Here is a 14,268-nt window from a genome sequence, read left to right on the forward strand (position 1 = left end):
CTACATGGAGGGAAGAGGAAATAAATTTAATATCAAAACTTAAACTGAATAATAGGCAATTCGGGCACTGGCCTCAGAGGGGGAAACTGAGACTAGGGGTAAGAATTTTATAGTGACCATTTGAGAGTAGTAACTGAAACCACACCTGCCATGTAATCACCAGCTAAAAGCACTCCAACTATTTTACCAGAAGAGAATGTTGTGTCAAAAGGGGTTAAAAAAATAATGATTTAGGAAATATTTTTGGTTCCATACAGTGGCTCACACCTGTAATCCCAGCAATTTGGGAGGCCAAGGCAGAAGTATTGCTTGCACTCAGGAATTTGAGGACAGCCTGACTAACATAGGGAGGGCTTGTCTCTATAAAAAATTAAACAATTTTGGCTCGGTATGGTATTGCATACCTGTGATCCCAGCTGTTCAGGAGGCTGAGGTGAGAGGATAGCCCAGGAAGTCAAGGCTGCAGTGAGCTGTGATGACACTACTGCACTCCGTCTGAGTGATGGAGTGAGATCCTGTCTCAAAAAATAAATAGTTCTTTTGAAAAGAAGATTTTCAAAAATAAATAGAGCCCAATTATAAATAGTGGGATGGTTTCCAAAATGTTTTGAGTTCTCCTCAATGTAGACTTCAGGAGAAATTATTTTGTAACTTTTCTTTTAGGTTTAGGGATCAATGTGAAGATTTGTTACATAGGTAAACACGTATCATGGGTGTTTGTTGTACATATTATTTTATCACTCAGGTATCAAGCCCAGTCCCCAATAGTTATCTTTTCAGCTCCTCTTCCTCCTCCTACCTTCCCCATCAAGTAGACCCCATGTCTGTTGTTTCCTTCCTTGTATCCCAAATTCTTATCATTTAGTTCCCACTTACAAGTAAGAATATGTGGTACTTGGCGTTCTGTTCCTGTTTGCTAAAGATAATAGTCTCCAGCTCCCTCCATGTCCCACAAAAGACATGATCTCATTCTTTTTCATGGCTACCTAATACTCCATGGTGTCTACGTACCACATTTTCTTAATCCAATATGTCATTGATGGGCATTAAATTGATTTAATGTCTTTGCTATTGTGAATAGTGCTGCAATAAACATTCATGTGCAAGATCTTTATGGTAGAATGATTGATATTCCTCTTGATATATACCCAGTAATGGGATTTCTGGGTCAAATGGTAGTTCTGCTTTAGCTCTTTGAGGAATCACCATACTACTTTCCACAATGGTTGCACTAATTTACACTCCCACCAACAGGCTTTAAGTGTCCCCTTTTCTCTACAACCTCACCAGTATCTGTTACTTTTTGACGTTTTAATAATAGCCCCTCATACTGGTGTGAGATAGTATCTCATTGTGGTTTTGATGTGCACTTCTCTAATGATCAGTGATATTAAGCTTTTTTTTTCATATGCTTATTGGTCACCTGTATGTCTTCCTTTGAGAAGTGTCTGTTCATGTCCTTTGCCCACTTTTTAATGGGGTTGTTTGTTTTTCTCTTGTAAATTTTGTTTAAGTTCTTTACAGATGCTGGATATTAGAGTTTTGTAAGATGCATAATTGGCAAATATTTTCTCCCATTCTGTAGGTTGTCTGTTCATTCTGCTGATTCTTTCTTTTGCTGTGGAGAAGCTCTTAAGTTTAAATAGATTCTATATGTCATATTTGCTTTCATTGCAATTGCTTTTGGTATCTTTGTCATGAAACATTTGCCTGTTCCTATGTCCAGGATTGTATTGCCTATGTTGTCTTCCAGGGATTTTATAGGTTTGGATTTTACATTTAAGTCTTGAACCGTTTTGAGTTGATTTTTGTGTATGGTGTAGGGAAAAGATTCAGCTTCAGTCTTTTGTATATGACTAGCCAATTATCCCAGCATCATTTATTGAATAGAAAATCTTTTGTCATTGCTTGATTTTTGTCAGCTTTGTTGAAGATCAGATGGTCATAGATGTGCAGCCTTATTTTGGGACGTGCAGCATCTATTTTGTTCCACTGGTCTAGATGCCGTTTTTTGGTACCCGTGTCATGAGGTTTAACCCGTAGCCTTGTCGTATAGTTTGAAGTTGATGAACCTGATGCCACCAGCTTTGTTCTTTTTTTCCTGGCATTGCTTTGATTCCGTATGAATTTTAAAATAGTTTTTCTTTCTAGTTATGTGAAGAATGTCATTAGTAGTTAGACAAGAATAGCATTGAATCTGTAAATTGCTTTGGGCAGTCGAGGCATTTTAATGATATTGATTCTTCCTATTCATGAGAGTGAGATATTTTTCCGTCTGTGCCTTCTCTGATATATTTCAGAAGTGTTTTGTAATTCGCGTTGTAGAGATTTTTTTACCTCCCTGGTTAGCTGTATTCATAGATATTTTATTCTTTTTGAGTCAATTGTGAATGGAATTGCCTTTCTGATTTGGCTCTTGGTTTGGCTGTTGGTGGTGTATAGGAATGCCACTGTTTCGTACATCGATCCCGTATCCTGAAATTTGCTGAAGTTGTTTATCATCTGTAGGAGCTTTTGGGCTGACACTATGAGGTTTGTTTAGATACAGAATTATGTCATCTGCAAACAGAGTTAGTTTGACTTTCTCTCTTCATAATTGGATGCCCTTTATTTTTTTCTCTTGCCTAATTGCTCTGGTTAAGACTTCTAATATTATGTTGACTAGAAGTGGTAACAGAGGGCATTCTTGTCTTTTACCAATTTTAAAAAGAAATGCTTCCAGCTTTTTCCCATTTAGTATAATAGTGGCTGTGGGTTTGTCATAGATGGCTATTATTTTTTTCTTACTCCATAAATGTAATGTGACTTAATGTTAAAGACACCAATTTATTTTTGCTTTGTTAAAATTAAAAGATTTTTCTGAGGTGAAAAATACTATGATACACATATAAAACCAATGACCAAATAACTTAACATCTGTAATTGTATTTTTGAATCTCCAGCAAATATTTATTTAAAAATTTCAATTTAGTCATAATAAAAACTCCAAATTGAATATCACCAACCTATAGAAAAAATAATTTACTTTTTAAATGTGGGTTTTTTTTTGTCAATAACTAAATGGCAAAGTGTTACATTTAAACCTGCATTTAAAAACATGCCAAGTCTTCATTTATACTTTTAATAACCACGCTTTATGCTGATAAGTAAAATTTTAGAGTAGATGACTTTACATTGCGTTTAGTTACTTCTTGCCAGGCATGTATACATATACGTTTTGTTGAGGATCATAACTACTGTTATTTATTTTGCATTTTTCTTTAAGCCAATCATTCTCAAACTTTTATTTTTTCACAGTAATGCACTTTTAAAGAATTTTTTCATATTATTTTGATTTATAGGGTACAATGTGATGTTTTGATATATGTACAAACTATAGAATGATTAAATCAAGCTAAGTGACATATCCATTACTTCACTTATCTTTTTTTATGGTAAGACATTTGAAATTTACTCTGTGAGTTATTCTAAAGTACATATCATTATTGACTGCAGTCATCTTGCTGTGCAATAAAGCACAAAACCTGTTCCTCCTGTCTATCTGAAACTTTGCACCCTTCGATTAACAACTCTCCATTCCATGTCTCCCCACACTGGCTCAGAGGCTGGGTAACCATAATTCTATGCTCTACTTCTCTCATTTCAACTTTAGTATACTCCACATGTAAGTGAGATCAAACCTTGATTTACTATAAAATCATGTGAGTGTGTGTATGTGCACGAAAATATTGTTATAAAGATAATTTGTTAAAATAATAATGTGTTCTTTGAAGAGTTTGATTAAATTCTGGTAATAGGTATCCTGATGCAATCGTGGTTTCTCAAGTCAGAAACAAATTTAATCTGGTTTCTTTGTTATTTCAAAGCTTGTCATTAGGTTCTCTGGATTTAGTCAAACGGAAATTTGCTTATTAGCTGTCTTAGTGGGTTTCGAAGCAACTTTGTAAAGAAAACAATTCTTTGTTGGGTACTTAACTCATTTGTGTGGCCAGCAAGGACAGGACATTATACAGACTGCTCCTAACACATGAAAGAAATTATTTCTTGCATGTTGTTGTATATGTCAGGGTATGTGTGTCTGTATCTGAGTGTGTTTTGTTAATGCCATCAAAAGTCATTTCTCAACCTCCCAAATAATAATCACATTCACTTTAAGTGCAGACAGTTTTTCTTAGCAGGAAAGCATTTTAAATGGGAGGTCTGGTTCTAACAGAATTTTTATGAATTTTCCTGGAAACTCAGCAATTTACTTAGTTCTGGAACACTTGCTTTCAAATGAAAGAAGAGAAGCTTTTAGAAGGTAAAGATGTTTTCTAGTAGCTTATACACAAAAAGAATTGTACTCCTTTGCCCCATCTGCACTAATGGAGAAAGGAGACATTTAAAGCAGTAACCAACAAAAATACTTTTCTCATACAGATTACAAAGAGCATAAAATGACAGGAGAAATCCAGTAAAAAAACTTAGATATAGTAAAGTCAAATGGAGGCCTTCATTATTCATGCATTTACTGTTTTGCAGTGATAATATTCTTAGACGGTCAATTTAAGACTCTTTACCTTAAAACAGTGGATCACAAATACCCTGCCTTGACCACATCACCTGATATTTTAAAATGTAATTCAGTGCTAATGCAAAAATGCCTTGTACACTTCAAAATGCTGTAAAAATATTAGGTAAAATGCAAACAGAAACAAGGTATATTTATTACTGAATATAGCAGTAATTTTATTGAAGTTTTCTGATCACTTTTAAAGGCACAGAAAGTTTTTTTTTTTTTTTTTTTGAGACGGAGTTTCCCTCTTGTTACCCAGGCTGGAGTGCAATGGTGCGATCTCGGCTCACCGCAACCTCCGCCTCCTGGGTTCAGGCAATTCTCCTGTCTCAGCCTCCTGAGTAGCTCGGATTACAGGCATGTGCCACCATGCCCAGCTACTTTTTTGTATTTTTAGTAGAGACGGGGTTTCACCATGTTGACCAAGATGATCTTGATCTCTTGACCATGTGATCCACCCGCCTTGGCCTCCCAAAGTGCTGGGATTACAGGCTTGAGCCACCGCGCCCGGCCTGAGAAAGTTACTGAAAACATAAAAACATTCATTGGATAGTAGAGAATATAACGTCTAAAAAGTGGAATTCTTGGAAGATGTAGAAAAGTTAATGAAACATTTTATATGCAATTTTTTTTAAAACCTATTGTCAAAAAGTTGAGTAGAATCAATTAAATTTCATTTTATAAAAACATGTCTATCAAAGGTACTTCAGTAAAGGTAAAGGATTTCTTAGGCATCTGCAGTAAGTTAGGAATTCAGCATGTTGGCTCAGGGACCAAATCAGGTTTAGCAAACTCAGAGTTTGTGTCCAGTTTCTAAGGACAAGAGTACAAATGAGTACAAACCTGTTTTCTCAAACAGTGTGCCAACGGCAGGCCATCTGTACTCTTCTAAACCACTCCCAATCTTGCCCTTCATCTGTAAGTGGCACTCATCCTCTTATTAATCCCTCTTTTGCATATATAAAATGCTTATTGATATACATCAAGAATGTATTTATTGACAAGCCCAAAGCCTTATTATAGAAGTCACCATAAGTGTTTCTTTAATCTCTTATATATTTTTAATCAAATAAATCTAATCAAAACAACTGTACATTACGTGGTCATTCATTAATTCAATTTTATTTTCATGACATGAAAAATTTGAAATATATCTAATGAAACCTAGGATATAAAATTATTTTCTGGATGGGTGCGGTGGCTTAATCCTACAATCCTAGAGCTAGCACTATGGGAGGCTGAGGTGGGAGGATAACTTGAGGCCAGGTGTTTGAGACCTACCTGGGCAACATAATGAGACAGTGTCTACAAAAACAAACAAAAAATTAGTCAGGAGGGCCTTGTGCACCTGTGGTCCCAACTAGTCACAAGGCTGTGGCAAGAGGATCACTTGAGACCAGTAGTTTGAGATTGCAGTGAGCTATGGTTGTGCCACTGAACTCCAGCCTGGATGACAGAGCAAGAAAGACCCCATCTCAAAAAAAAAAAAAAAAAAGAAAAGAAAAAAAGAAAATTATTTTATGGTGAATAAAATGCATTTCATCGCCTAGATGTGAAGCCTTGTAGCATATTAATATTATATTCTTGTGAAAATAATCTTCATTGTAACTCAGGAGGCAATCTATCAGATGTGAGAGCTCTGGGAGCTCATAATAGTGATTATTTATTTATCCATTTTTAGAAACATATTCTTACTCTGTCACCCAGGCTGGAATGCAGTAGCACAATCATAGCTCACTATATACAGTCTCAGATGCTTGGACTTAAGTGATCCTCCCACCTCAGCCTCCTGAGTAATTAGGACTACAGGCACATTCCACCATTGCCAGCCATTTTTTTAAATTTTTTTTGCAGAAACAGGGTCTTGCTTTGTTGCCCAGCCTGGTCTCAAACTCCTGGCTTCAAGTGATCTTCCACCTCAGCCTCCCAAGCATTGGGATTACAGGCATGAGCCACTGCAACTGGCACTGGAACTAATGATTATTAAAATTTGCTTCCAGTGGAAAATACGGCTCCAGGGATATTTAATTTTTATGTCTTTAAAAACTATCTTTCTTTAAAAAGAATAATAATCATTCAAGATAAAAACATGAATAAGCTTTATATTAAACTTTTGCCCAAAAGTCACTACAGACCAGATTTTACTGGGAGTTTTATATATTATATTTTTAAACATATTGTGGACTGCCAAAAACATTAATAATGCAAATCCATGTTTGAATACAGATGAATCATTACAAGCCAGTGTTGATTATTAATGGAATAAATTATCTGCCTGCTTAGTGCAGTTACTGTGGGTTGGAGTAACAGTTAATAACGAAAGTTGGGAAATTGTTAAAACTGTATCTCAAAGTTTGAATTAATTCTACCATACAAAAGATCTAAGAGAAAATACTGTGGCAGTGATGTCTTCTCCTTTTCCCCCTTTTACTCATCAATAAGAAACTCTTCTGCAAGTGTATTTCATTGCTATTTTTCAAATGCAAAGAAATAGAGTTGTATTTTTCGGAAGAGCCACCATTTTTCCAAAACCAGAAATTCAAATATTATGTTGCCCGTTATTTCCACTAAAGGAATGGTGGTACTGTTTGAGGATACCCTTTCCCAAGGACCTCAAAATTGCCTTGAAGTATAGGACATTGTGACATTGTATCTTCTTTCAGGGTTTCCATAGCTATAAGTATTTGCAGAAAGAATATTTGCTTCTTGGTGGTTTTCATAATACTTTATATGCGGTGATGTCACAAGTGTAAAATAGAAAAAAGCAGAGCTGCCAGTCTGATTAAAGAGGACGTGAAAACATATCTATATGCCTTCACCCATAAGCTCAGGAAAATACTGAGCCATTTCCCCCAGAAGCCTTACAGTTCCATGGACATCAGCTTGAAATCACCTACTCACAGGAAATAGTTGTATGCGTGAGAAAAATTAATACATGTGAACATCACAGATTTATCTCTTCATCTTTTGGCAAGATTTACCCTTTTAATAAGCTTAACCTAAATATGACATGTCTATTATAGTATGGAGGGATATACATGTATTTATATAATATATGTATTATATAAATTTCTTGGCTCTTCTAGATGGGAGACGTCTCATTGTAACTTTACGAAAGATTGATGGATAGTGTGTAAGGTGTAGTAGTTTTTGGTTTGACCACTTTCCCTCCACCTACTATGTCACTGAAACATGCCATCTGGCTCCACCCTAATGGTGGCTATATTTCTCTACTACTATTTCTTTACTAATAATTCTTGTTCACAGTAGCACTATAATAGTGTGATCCTTTACCTCAGACCTGCTTATTAGCACACACACTTCCAGCAACAACAGATTTCTTGAAATGCTATCTTCCATGTCTAATAATTTAAACTCCCTTACTATCTATAATATAAAAGTTCATAAGTACAAAAGGAAACATATTGTTTACCTACATATCAAATAGAAATATGTCTTTTAAAAAGTTCTCATTATCAGCTGTAAATTTGATGCTGACGCAATATCCTTTTTTATAGAGAACCACAGTATAAAACTTACCTTCCTTGGTACTTTCTAACAACAAAGAATAACTTTCAGAATAAAAATATAATAATAATCTGCAATTTGCTGACTACTCAATCTAAGTAGTATAATCAGTAATACAAACAAAATGTGATTCAGGGTTCCTTCTTTAAGACATTTTCTTTTAGGAATTATGCTATTCTAAAGTAGTTTACCCTTCCAGAAATTTCTGTGATTCATTTATTTTTTAATTTTTTTTATTTCTAATTTTTGTGGGCACATAGTATGTATACATATATGTGTGTGTGTGTTTAAAATAATGTCCTGTGTTTTCCTTTCAATTTTTTCTCTTATTTTTACTTCATACACACACACACACACACACACACACACACACACACACGTTTACTTATTTTTATGTATGGGTACACGAGATGTTTTGAGTTATGGGCATACAGTGTTAAATAAGTATATCATGGAGAATGGGATATTCATCTCCTCAGTAGTTAATCCTTTGAGTCACAAACAATTCAGATACACTCTTTTAGTTATTTTAAAGTATACATCTAAGTTATTATTGACTATAGTCACCCTGTTGCACATAAAATAATTATAATTAAAATAAATGATAGATCTTATTTATTCTTTCTATTTTTGTTTTTACCCATTAACCACCCCCACCTCCCACCAGCCCCCCACTACCCTTCCCAGCCTATAGTAACCATCCTTCTACTCTCTATGCCCATAAGTTCAACTGTTTTGATTTTTAAGTCCCATAAATGAGTGAGAACATGCAATGTTTGTCTTTCTCTGCTTGGCTTATCACTTAAGATAATTATCTCCAGTTTTGTCCACGTTGTTGCAAATCACTGGATCTCATTCTTTTTTATGTCCAAATAGTACTTCATTGTGTATATGTACCATATTTTCTTTATTCTTTCATCTGTTGATGGAACCAGGTTGCTTTCAAATCTTAGCAGTAAGTAAACAGTGTTGCAACAAACAAAGGCATGCATATATATTTTTGATATATTTATTTTCTTTCTTTTGGATAAATAACCTCCAGTGGGATTGCTGGATCACATTGTAGCACAATTTTTAGATTTTTGAGGAACCTCCAAACTGTTCCTCATAGTGGTTGTACTAATTTACATTCCCACCAAGAGTGTACAAGAGTTCTCTTTTCTCCACAGTCTTACCAGCATTTATTATTGCCTATCTTTTGGATATAAGTCATCTTAACTAGGGGTGAGACAATATCTCATTGTAGTTTTGATTTATATTTCTCTGATCATCAGTGATGTTGAGCACCTTTTCATATGCTTGTTCCATCTGTATGTCTTCTTTCCAGAAATGTCTATTCAAAACTTTTGCCCCTTTTTAATTAGATTATTAGAAATTTTTCCTAGAGTTGTTTGATCTCCTTACATATTCTGGTTACTAATACCTGGTCAGATGGGTAGTTTGCAGACATATTCTCCCATTCTATGGTTGTCTCTTCCCTTTGTTGATTGTATCCTTTGCTGTGCAGAAGCTTTTTAACTTGATGTGATCCTGTTTGTTAATTTTTGCTTTCATTGCCTGTGCTTGTGGGGTGTTAGTATTTCTATGATTTAAATGGCAAGAATTTAAATTGCAATTAGACGTTCTAGTTCAAATTCAGTCAATTCATGTTTGTATTAAATATATCTCAGAGGCATGATTTTTTTTTAAAAAGTAATGCTTGGAAAATAAATTTATATCAACATTCAAGTATTATCCTGCATTTTCCTTTCAGTTTTTTTCTTATTTTTACTTCAGTTTACTTTGAGATACCTTGCTGTTTATTTTATAGTCTTACTATGAATGAAAAGATCTGAAAGCCTGTAGATCACATGTCTCAGGTGTACAGCTGACTATAATGGTCAGAGTTGAATGGATCAGTTAGAGTTGATTTAATCGGAGAACAACAGCAAAACCACAACTGTGTTAGGCTGATAATCATGGCAATAATTTCACAATATAAATGGTCACAGTATTTCTCAATAGAACAGTACTACTGTTTCCATAGAGCAAACTTATTTCATATTTCCTTATTTTTACCTCTCTGGGGCCACAAAAAAAATGTATTTGAAAGTTACTTGTTCCACTAAACATATACTCAACATTTAAGAGCTACAAAATGCTTCTGATGGTGACAAAAAAAAACTCTCCCAAGAATTCAATAGAAATCTGTTTACAATATTTTCCTATTAACAAAAAGTAAAAAAAAAAAAAAAAGATGAAGAATGCAGAAGGCAAGTGAATTCATATATGTATGTACTTTAAGTCTCACAAAATCACAGCTGAAGGAGAATTCAATCTGTGTTGCTATTGGAAATATATACAGTTTATTGCAGTTTTATTTCTTCCCAACTTAACATGATTATAAGGATTAAAGAAAATTTTATGAACACTAGCATAGCCTAAAAGTGAACAAAAAAATAAAAAACTGAAAGGTTTGGATATATTCATGTCCTCAGTCTGTTTCTCTTTTTTTTCTTTTCTTTTTTTCTTTTTCTTTTTCTTTTCTTTTTCTTTTTTCTTTTTTTTTTTTTTTTTTTTTTGTGACAGAGTCTGACTCTGTTGCCCAGGCTAGAGTGAAGTAGTGCCATCTTGGCTCACTGCAACCACCACCTCACGGGTTCAAGCAATTCTCCTGCCTCAGCCTCCCGAATAGCTGGGATTACAGGCATCTGCCACCACACCTGACTAATTTTTGTATTTTTAGTAGAGAGGGGGTTTTACCATCTTGGCCAGAATGGTCTTGAACTCCTGACTTGTTATCCACCTGGCTCAGCCTTCCAAAATCCCACCATGACCGGCCATCAGTCTGTTTTAGCACCTGTAATGGAGTCAGCTTCGAACTGGCACTCAAATTTTGCTATAAACATAAAATAATATAAATAGAAAGACATACACACACACATACACGGAGAAAGAGAGACGACAGAGAAGAAGAGAAAGGAAGAAAAAGGCTGCAAAACAGGTTTCAAGAACCCAACATTTATTAAATGTTTATCTTCCATTGTAATATATCTTCATGCAATTTTTAAAGCCTGGCGCGTTCTTTTAAACAATTTTTAACTAGAATTTTCCCTTCCAGCAATTCCCAAGTGTGTAGTACAGTGCTGTCAGCCACATACACGAGGTTGTGTGGTAGATGCCCAGGACCACCCATCTCCACCTCTTCCTAATGGAAACTCTAGACTCATAGATGACTCCCCAATAGCTCCTCCTCAAGTGTTAAAAACCATCATTCCACTTTATGTTTCTATGACTTTGACTATTTTTGATATTTCATAAGTGGCATCATGCAATATTTGTTTTTTTGTGGTCAGTTTATCTTACTTAGCAAAATGTCCTTAAGTTTGTCCATGCTGTAGTACAATAGGATTTCTTTTTGAAACTGTATAGAATTCTATTGTATGTATGTACTATATTTTCTTTATTTATTTATCTGTCAATAGATGTTTAGGTTGCTTCTACCTCTTGGTTATCGTGAGTAACTTTCTTCATGTCATTTTCTATTCAGTTGAAAATTTTCAATTGTTCCATCACCAATCTGCCCACATCGTTATTTTGCTTTCCTTGTTTTAGTTTTTAGCAAAGATGTTGAAAATGTGCATATGTGCTTACTTAACAATTCACTATATTTTTTTTATTCAATGCAGGTATGTAGATAACAATAAGACAGCCCTGTTCAAGGTGAAATAGCACAGTGAGTTGATAAATAATGGAATGCTGTCTGTCCTTGCAGGATGAGTCTGCTCCAGCTGACAAACAGTGTAAACCAGAGGCGACCCAGGCCACTTATTCAACATCAGCTGTTCCAGGCTCACAAGATGTGCTGTATATCAATGGAAATGGGACCTACAGTTACCATAGTTACAGAGGGCTAGGAGGGGGACTGCTAAATCTGAATGATGCTTCCAGCAGTGGTGAGTATTTATCATAGATTGTGGGGTTTTTTTTTTTTTTTGAGAGCAGGGGAGTGGTGGTAAATTTTCTAAATTTGAGAGAAGAAAATGGATAGACTGATAATAGTGGGTACCAATCTACTATTAATAAAAACAAGACAATTTAATATGTAATGATTGTCTCTCTACATGAGTATATCCCACTTTTGTTGTTGTCTCTGAAAATGGGGGCACTATTATACAATTGAAAGATTGCTGTTTTATACTAAAACAAAAAATCTCAACTAGAGAAACAGCAAATGCTTTTTTTCTAAATAGTGATCCATTCTGCCACCAATGCTATGATGTACTGTTCACTAAGAATAATGCACATTATTTCCATGTTCAAAGAGGCTTTTGATTTGGAAAACTTGAAGCACCAGGAACTTTACTGACTTCATGAAACATACTCAGTCATAACTAAGAACACACAAAATGAAACAACACATAGAAACAACAAACTATCTCCAGAAGATAGTTTGTCAGTGCCAATGGCATGTTCTATCAGCAGTGTTGTACTGGAGCTGGCTTGTACTGACTCTTGGTTGGTAAATTTTTACGGTATAACACTGGTATTGTTTCCTGCTGTTTTACTTTTGTTTAGTTTTTGCTTTTTTTAGTCACAGAAAAGTAGCTAGGTTGACTGGCCCACAATATTCTTCATTTGGGTACTTTCTTCATCAATTCTAGGAATTCCAAAGTTCTCAGTTTGTAAAATGGCATTATCATATCTATCATTTCTTCAAGACATCAAAATAGTCATTCCCCATAACAATTTTGGAGCTGTAGAGAAAGGAACTGCATACATATGCATAAATCTTGAGAGCTAAAAAGGACATAACAGAAGATCAACATTATATTAGATGCCAGCATCGTATCTGATGGATGACAACTCCAGTTAATCTCAGTTTGAGAATTCTTGATTTTAGGATTTGTAGAGATCTGAGATATGCAGAAGGGAGCAGTAACTTTTGAGAGATCAAGTAGAATTAACCTTACATATGATTTAATTTATAAAGTAGATAAAAAACAATCAGAATTTAAGCCACTCACCAGAGAAACTGGGAAGTATGATGCAGGTTGGCAGGAGAATCAGGAGTGCAAAGACTGAAGGGAAAATGATCTTTCCCAGACCCTTTAAAATGAATGTCATTAAAATAACACCATCCATACAGATCATATCATATTCAAAACAAATATATAAGCAGAAGAATAAAAGAGGATACTTTAGCAGTATTTGAATTTAAGTATTTTGGGGTTCTCACATTCAAATCATTGTAACTTTAAGAGAAGCAAAGTTGGATAAGGTAGAACCAATGACATCAAGAAACTTACAAATCAAAGAGATATATTTATATTCTTCCGCTTTTTTTTTCTATATGTCAAAATCCTTTAAGACTCTGATTAAATACTTCCTTATTCTGCCTCATTATCCTTCCACTCTTTGGAAGATTGACCACTCCCTTGCATGTGTCTTTATTCTAATACCGATCTCATTGAATTGTAAGATATATTTTCAAGAAAATTTCGCATTATGGATATGTATTCCTTGAAAGTAGAAATTTCACCTTGTTCACTATTATATCCCTCTAAGTAAGGTCAGACATACAGTAAGTACTCAATGATATTTGCTCAATAAGTGAATATTTAGAAAAAATAGAATTATGTCAAAAGGAGAAAGACTACAGAAATAATTATGCATCTTGGATAGCAGGAGGGAAGGGTTAATCTTAGGTAAATCAAAGCAATTGGAGACAAGAATAATGATTAAACTGAACTTGGGATTTCTGTGGGTGAAAGAGGAATGCTTCAATTCATTCATCAGTTTATTGGTCTACAGCAGTTTTGGAGTTTTATAAACCCCTGTTTAATTTGGAATGTGATAGCAATAGAAAATCTTGCCCACATTGGAGACTTCCTAGCAAGGAAATATTCTGTCTACCAATGATGCCAGAGTGCCCTTCAAATCCATCATTAGCCAACCTCCATTTGTTTGGAGCTGGCAAGGGGTTGCACCCAACATCCAAATTTTCAAGTTGGAGTATTATCAAAATGACAGCAGTTACAATCTGTATAAAGAATTTATTCAAATTACTCAACTGAAATGAGAAGCAAGCAAGCAGCCAATCCTCCTGTTATTATCACACCATTTACATAGGACTTTGGACTGCTTTCTTTCTATCAGGAAGTTCACACTGAACTGTCTAAAGAGGGCAATTGTAGTTCACTGCA

At 34.8% G+C, this 14,268-nt stretch overlaps 1 protein-coding gene across 11 annotated transcripts in view; it reads left to right on the forward strand.

The window, feature by feature from the left end:
• The window catches only part of NOL4 (nucleolar protein 4), a 356,765-nt gene that overhangs the window by 322,251 nt on the left and 20,246 nt on the right, over positions 1 to 14,268 (forward strand). For all 11 annotated transcript variants that reach the window (XM_074383632.1, XM_003924743.4, XM_003924745.3 and 8 more), the window contains one exon: positions 11,838 to 12,018. In XM_074383632.1, coding sequence (XP_074239733.1) covers positions 11,838 to 12,018 — 181 coding nt within the window. The remainder of the gene's footprint in view (positions 1 to 11,837; positions 12,019 to 14,268) is intronic.

The sequence above is a fragment of the Saimiri boliviensis genome, chromosome 13, assembly GCF_048565385.1.
Source record: "Saimiri boliviensis isolate mSaiBol1 chromosome 13, mSaiBol1.pri, whole genome shotgun sequence".
Taxonomy (NCBI): Eukaryota; Metazoa; Chordata; class Mammalia; order Primates; family Cebidae; genus Saimiri; species Saimiri boliviensis.